General features: G+C 40.7%; 1 protein-coding gene across 1 annotated transcript; it reads right to left on the bottom strand.

The window, feature by feature from the left end:
- Nucleotides 1-982: 982 nt before the first annotated feature.
- Nucleotides 983-4,997, bottom strand: LOC103697863 (Tetratricopeptide repeat (TPR)-like superfamily protein). Its single transcript, XM_008779804.6, has 2 exons — nt 1,833-4,997; nt 983-1,705 (listed from the first exon to the last, which is right to left on the bottom strand). The coding sequence occupies exon 1, from the start codon at nt 4,554-4,556 to the stop codon at nt 2,049-2,051; it is 2,508 nt and encodes an 835-aa protein (XP_008778026.1). The 5' UTR covers nt 4,557-4,997; the 3' UTR covers nt 983-1,705; nt 1,833-2,048.
- Nucleotides 4,998-6,750: the final 1,753 nt, after the last annotated feature.

The raw sequence follows: 6,750 nt of genomic DNA, 5'->3' as shown, positions 1-6,750 counted from the left end.
TACTTATAATAGATTTTTTAATACTAATAATTATTTTGATTAGAAAAATAAGGTAAATAGGAGTAATATATTAAATATTTTCATTATATAAATATAAAATATAATAATATATTTCTACTATAATTTAAAATTATTCTTCAATAATAATAGAATAATAATATGATTAGCAATATATTATAATATAATATATATCATTAATATAATATATAATATCAACATAATATTATATATATATATAACATTTACATAATATATTGATAGTATATTGATATTTTTCTGCTAAATTGAGGGGTATTTTTGTCTTTAATTTTCAATTCAGGATCACTGCCATTGGATGATCTTGGATTCCTGACCTGAAAGACGGGTATCCCATCACCGAGTTGGGCGGTGATTTGAGGAGTGGAGGTGATTTAGGATCACCGCCACATAGGATCACCATGGTGCAACCAAATGTGGTGATCTCATCATCTCCACCCACATCATCCTTGATCCTGGAACGATCACCCCATACCAAACGCCCCCTAAAGGATTAGAGTTTTGCCAGTTATCCCTTGATGACTAAGTTTGTCTCAAAAAATTATTGTATAAATTTGGTGAAAAAAATATTTTTAATTGAAGTTTTTTTTAGTACTTTTTCAAAGAAACTTCTCCCAAGAAGCTCTTTTAGTTTTATGATAAAGCTAAAACAACTTTCCAATTTTTTTACCAAAGTTCCATCCAAAAATATTTTTGAAAAGTCAGAAAGTACTTTCTGCCCTACCAAAAGCTCTGTTAAATGTGACCTAAATCAAGATAAGACTAGGCATATTCTATTAGTTTGACAGGTGCAATAGTCTAAAAAAAAAGAGAGAGGCATTTTTACAATATATCAATTCGAAGAAAGATTACTAGTAAAATTTAGAGTTTAACGTAGTGAAATGATATAAAAACACATTAACCACGAACCCGAGGTATTGCACTTACCAATCAAAGCCTTTACCAATGCACCAAAAAATGCCCCTATATTGAAATAATATTTCAATAATAATTTAGGTCACAGCAAAGTACTAAAGCAAAACCAAAGGCGCATGTAGAACAAATCAATGCGACCAAACAGACAATTACAGAACCTAATTCTTGGCTTTTGAGTTATCTCCAGTAAAAGCTCTGGCAAGTTCAAAATTATCTATGTTGCATGGTAAGAACTTGTTTCCCACCGGACACCACACCCACAACATGAGCAAAATAAAGGTGATCCTTCTGTGCTACCTATATGACTTCAAGAAAAGCATAGTTGCTACTATAAGAACCTGGTGGAGAAAACAATGATCAATCAGGAAGCTGGAAAGAAGTAATTTTCTCAAGCAGGTAACAGGAAATGCCGCAGAAAACGTGACAGAAACATATAGAAGATGAATGGGAAACCATGGCGAATCACCAAAATAATGATCAGTAGTGGTTTCTCCAAAACTTGTAATTTATTTTGCCATAGGTCCCCATGAAATTCCAGCAATTCTCTTAGTTTCTCGCTAGACATTTTCCACCCTTTTGTGCGCATATCCAGACCGGTCTTTGGAGTGTTGCATTGCATTGAAAATGTTCTTCTCTAGTATAAATATAATTAGAAATCCAAAATCTCCAAAGGAAGAAGGAAGCAGAAGAGATTATAATCTTCAAGTCGCCCAACCTTTCATTTAAGCTCTGTACAATTCTCTGCTTATAGCATCTAAAATAACAAATAACTTCGCATCAGGATCCTTCTGCCTCTTGGAAATAGTTAATAAAGCATGCAGCATATATCTGAATAATTTTGAGATAATTATCTGCATTTATCGAGGATAATCAAGACTGACCTAGAACATGCCCCATATTGATTTTTGCAGAAATCAAGTGCAACTTGATTTTCTGTTCAACAGTTCAAAACCTTGCAGATCAATCAGGCCTGTAACCACTTCAAAGATACCAGGCCATATTATTGTCAACAGTGCTCCAACTGCTTCTCTTTGCAGAAAACAGGACATTGTATTCTCTAAAAGAACTCAGGGATTTCTTACAGGAGGTTGAAGTTTTCAGCCATATAAACACTGGTTGAGATGCTGTGATCCCTTCGCGCATCCAAGTTCATTCCTGAACCCGCTCACAGAACAATCTGCTTTGAAATCGCCCTTTGTTTTATCATCAAGCTGCAAGATAGTATAATCTAGCCTAACAATAGAGCACAGAGTCTCGATCCATTCAAGCGAGCCAATATGAACATCTTTCTTTCTCACCAACTCTAGATGATTAATAGCATCCCGTGACACTCCATGCTTGAGCAAAATGACCCCTAGAGACCTGAATGTAGCATCATTTGGCGGTACACCTGAGGCCAACATATGCTGAAAAGCTTTGACAGCCTCTTTCATTCTCCCATCAGATGCATAAAGCCCAATCACATTACAGTAGCTTAGTGTGTCATTTAGAAGTCCTAAATTTTGCATTTCTTGAGCGATCCTACAACCTTTGCTGAGTTGCCCGATTTTCTTGTACAAACATAGCATCATTGAGTAAGAGAACTCGTTTGCCCGTCCCCTGCTTTTCAAATTGTCAAAAATTTCTTCTGCCTCTTCCACCATATCATTTTCACTGTAAAGATCAATCATGCAATTTGAAGAGTACACATCTGAACCATCCTCCAATGATTTGACCAGTTCGAATGTTTCTTTTGCTTCTCGCAGATATCCAACCTTGGTATAGAGTTTAATCAAGGAGTTGCAGATAACTGAGTTGACAGCCAAACCAGCATTCTTCATCAACTCAACATATTTCATAGCTTCTTGAACACCTCCAACTTCAGCAAATCCATTAATTAAAATAGAGTAAACAACAATGTCAGGTTGCACGCCAAAGCTGATCATTTCATTAAATAGATCCACTGCTAGCTGCAATTCACCAAGCTTAGCCAAGCTAGTCATTACCATGGAATATGGAATGCAGTCACTTATCAGACCCGCCCCTTGCATTTTTCTGACATAGGACACTGCTGTATGCGGCATTTCAGCCCCTGACAGAATCTGTATGAGAGAATTATATGTGCACTTGTCCGGCAGAATACCAGAGTTCTCCATACTATCAAACAAATCACAGGCCTTGTCATACTTCTTACCTATCCCATATGCTTTAATCATCACATTGAACACAGCAACACTCAATTTTTGCTTATCTAAGCAGCAAATGAATGACTTCTCTGCTAAAGAGAGGTACCCATGCTCCCCAAATGCATCAATATTAGCAGAGAAGCACTCTGAGCTCATCGTATTTTGAAATCTCTCAAACCAGTTCCATGACTGCTCAAGCATCCCAGCATTTACATACATCCTCGTCAAAGCTGACTGTGTATACTCATCAAGCTCAAGGCCCTTCTCTTCCATCTCCAAGACAAGGGCTTCTGCTTCTCCAACCATGTTCCTTATGGAATATGCATATAAAAGTGTCCGGTAACTCACGATATCCGGTACCTGACCATCCACCTTCATCTTCAACAAGTAACTAGCTGCAAGACCAATATCATCACTTTTTACATAAAGCGAGATGAGGATATTATATGTTCTCGTATTGGGAAGGCACCGGAGTTCCTCCATCATTGCCATCAATGAAGCAACTTCTTCTAAACAACCATGGTTACCACACACATGGATCATTGTATTGAAAGTAACAATGTCCGGAGCAATACCTGCCCTTAACATTTGAGCAAATGTGTTTGAAGCTTTTTCAAGCTCCCCAGCCTTTCCATAGGTATCAATTAAAGTATTATAGGTGTATAAGCTATAACATCTCTGAGTTTCAGGAGCATCACTTGAATCCATTGACCACTTCTCAAAGAACTGCTCCGCCTTTTGGAACTCTCCAGCCTGCTTATACATTTGAACAACAATCCCCATTGTCACCTCATCGGGTTCCATTGCCTGTTTGTACATGTCACCAAGCCAAAGAAGGGCTTCTTTATTCAAGCCTGCTTTGCAGCAAGCATTGATCAACGTACCATAAGTCGAGTTTGAGGGTGCTATCCTATTGGATTTCATCTCATTCCAAAGTTTCTGCACAAGATCCCATCTTCGAGCTCTCCCAAAAATTCTAAACATGATATTGTAGTGAATCACGTTGAGTTCATAGCATCCCTTTCTTTTAAACCAATCAAATATCTCTTGAGCCCTTCTCCAATTGCTCTGCTCCTTGAGAATTATAGTCCTCTCCTTGTTGTTGAGGCTCCCTTCCCATGGCTTTAGAGCCTCGTCGAGATCCTGAACAGTATCCAATGCTTGCAAAATCGATGGAATACATCCTCCATAATTTACCCATCTTGCTGGATACTTTGTTTGGCTCCTCTCCACCAAAGTTTTGCCTTCAATTTTTAATTTTGATTGGAAGTCACCATTTGTTGTCGATGCCCGAATCGAATTTCCAAACAAAATCTGATTTTCAGCTATCCTATGATTGGTGTAGTTGAAAAATACAAGTTTTGGTGTCAAAGAAAATCTGGAAATGTTATGCGCTGCCCCCAGAAATAATCCTTGCAAGCAATCAGAGGAGTTTAACATATCCAATACGGGTTTGAATCAACTCTTCCAACATAAGTAGACCGACTTCACCAAAATATAGAGAGGTGAAACAGAATAGAAACTTTGATGGGCGGAGGGAGTTCCTCAAAAAGAATTAGTTTTTGGCTTCTCCATCCACATAAATATTGAACTGAGAGAGAGAAGTACATACCCGCTCTACAAAATGGAAGAAAAATCAGTCAAAATCTGGAAAATTGGGGCGCGGGCCACTGGATGTCTCAGGGCCTCTTCGCTTGGTTTTAAGGTGGAAATTTGAGTTCTAGGAGGGGTGAAGGACGGCAGTGGCGGGGGATTGCTGGCGGGAGAGGCGGGAGTTGGAAAAGGCGTGGGGTTGCCGGGCAGCGTCGAAGCGTGCGGTTGGGGCTGGGGAAGGGTGGGGTTTTGGGGTTCTGGGGGGTTTGCTTTGGAGCGAAGTGATGCGGATAAGGCGGGCAGCGTACGATAATCTCTGGAGTAAAATTGGGTTGTGGTGACCCATAAGGTGAACGTAAATCAATTGCTCACCCTCTTTTTTTGGATTTTTTTAAATAATATATTTTTAATTACTAATTGAGTGGATTTATCTGATATATTTTTAGCAAATAATCCGCCCCGGCTGCATCAGTTTTTTTTTTTTTTCCTGGTACAACGGCGCCTCACACAACACGTGCATGAATGCAACTAATAAAATTAGAAAAAAAAGCTTGTGGAAAGAAAAAAGAGCATCTGCTTAATTCTCCCACAGAAAACCACCAAAGTGATGAATCGCAAAGGAGGCCACCTAGTTGGTCGCACTGTTCCCCTCCCGATAAACATGGGTGGCCCGAAAGGATCCATAGTCTCTCGCTAGTCTCCTCATGTTGTGGAGCAACGACTGCCCATCTGTCTTGCTGTGCCAACTTCGAATGCACTCGATCACCATAGCCGAGTCTCCTTTAAGGTGAATAAAGGCCGCATCCGGAGCATGCCTCGCGTAGGAGAAGCTCTCCCACGCAGCTCTAAACTCTGCGCCAGTAACAGAGGTGTCGGCCACCAAGGTGGTAGCTCAATTGGAACGGGACGTTTGCTTCCAACCAAGTGGTTACAGGTTTGAAACGCGCGGGCGTCGATTAAATTCGAGGACCGGATGCCCCACGCCTGGACACGGGGTCTGGAAGCGCTACTGGTCGGCTGGTACTAAGGTGGCGCCGGGGTGACGTACTCACCCGTGAGGAGGTTGCCACGTAGGTGGAGCCGCCCACGAGGTGGGGAGGGTATGAGAAACATAAGTATGCCTCTACCTTCAAGGGGGTAGGGGGTGCTTTCTACCCGTATTGGATATATCCCGATAGGAGAGGGGCCCAGTGTGGGGCTGCTATGCGGGGGAGGTTCTCCTCCCCCCCCCCACCCTTTTTTTTCAGAAAAAAATCAATAAATAACAGAGGTATCGAAGATTCGCCAGCTTGTGGCCGCCACAAGTCTGGAGTTGTGGTCTTTGATAACAAAGCTCACGCCCCTACTATCAGCAATACTACCGTCAAAATTCACCTTAAAAAAGCTAGGAAGTGGGGCTCCTATAAAACAAAAACAACTCTAGTCGCGGTAGAAGCTAAAAAGGGGTCCCAGGTATCCCCAGCCATCTCAGGAGAAAAGAACGCAGCGGTACTGATGAACTCTGCCACATGAAGCGGTGCTCTATTTACCACGATCCTCAAGTGAGCCCTTTTATTCTTGAAGATCCGGATATTCCTATTTAGCCATAGCTTTAAGTTGCGAAGCTAGAGAAATAGAATCTTCTTTCACGCTTCTTACCTTTCACGTTAAAATAGCAAAAGAGAAAGCAATGGAAATTAGAATCCTCCCTTGCACCTCTACCCACAAATTACCCCTCCATGTCCGGAGCCCATACGGCATATTTGGTAGGGGTGTCAAACGGATGAACTATTTGCAAGCCAGCTCGTTTCTAGCTGATACAATAAGAAAATAAGCTTAGACCTTTCTCTTTTTTTTCCCTCGAAAGAGCCAGTTAATTTAGTGGGCTGATATGGTGGTTAAGGATTGGTATATGGGTAAGTCAATAGTGTCAGTCAAGCACCACCTATCAGTCCATCAATCACCGTTTTCCACAGCAAACCGATGAACTGAGTGGTGATAAGGCAAGTGATTTCTAGCTTTTTTGCTTAGAAATTAAGTGAGTGCTAGGGCTAATTACATT

Source organism: Phoenix dactylifera, chromosome 18, assembly GCF_051530095.1.
Source record: "Phoenix dactylifera cultivar Ajwa chromosome 18, Ajwa_hap1_PhDact_Kaust_v1.1, whole genome shotgun sequence".
Classification (NCBI taxonomy): Eukaryota; Viridiplantae; Streptophyta; class Magnoliopsida; order Arecales; family Arecaceae; genus Phoenix; species Phoenix dactylifera.
This window is presented reverse-complemented; position numbering and strand designations above follow the sequence as displayed.

What these genes read in the sequence shown, in the direction of transcription:
- LOC103697863 (XM_008779804.6), bottom strand. Translation starts at nt 4,556, where the DNA reads ATGTTAAACTCCTCTGATTGCTTGCAAGGATTATTTCTGGGGGCAGCG.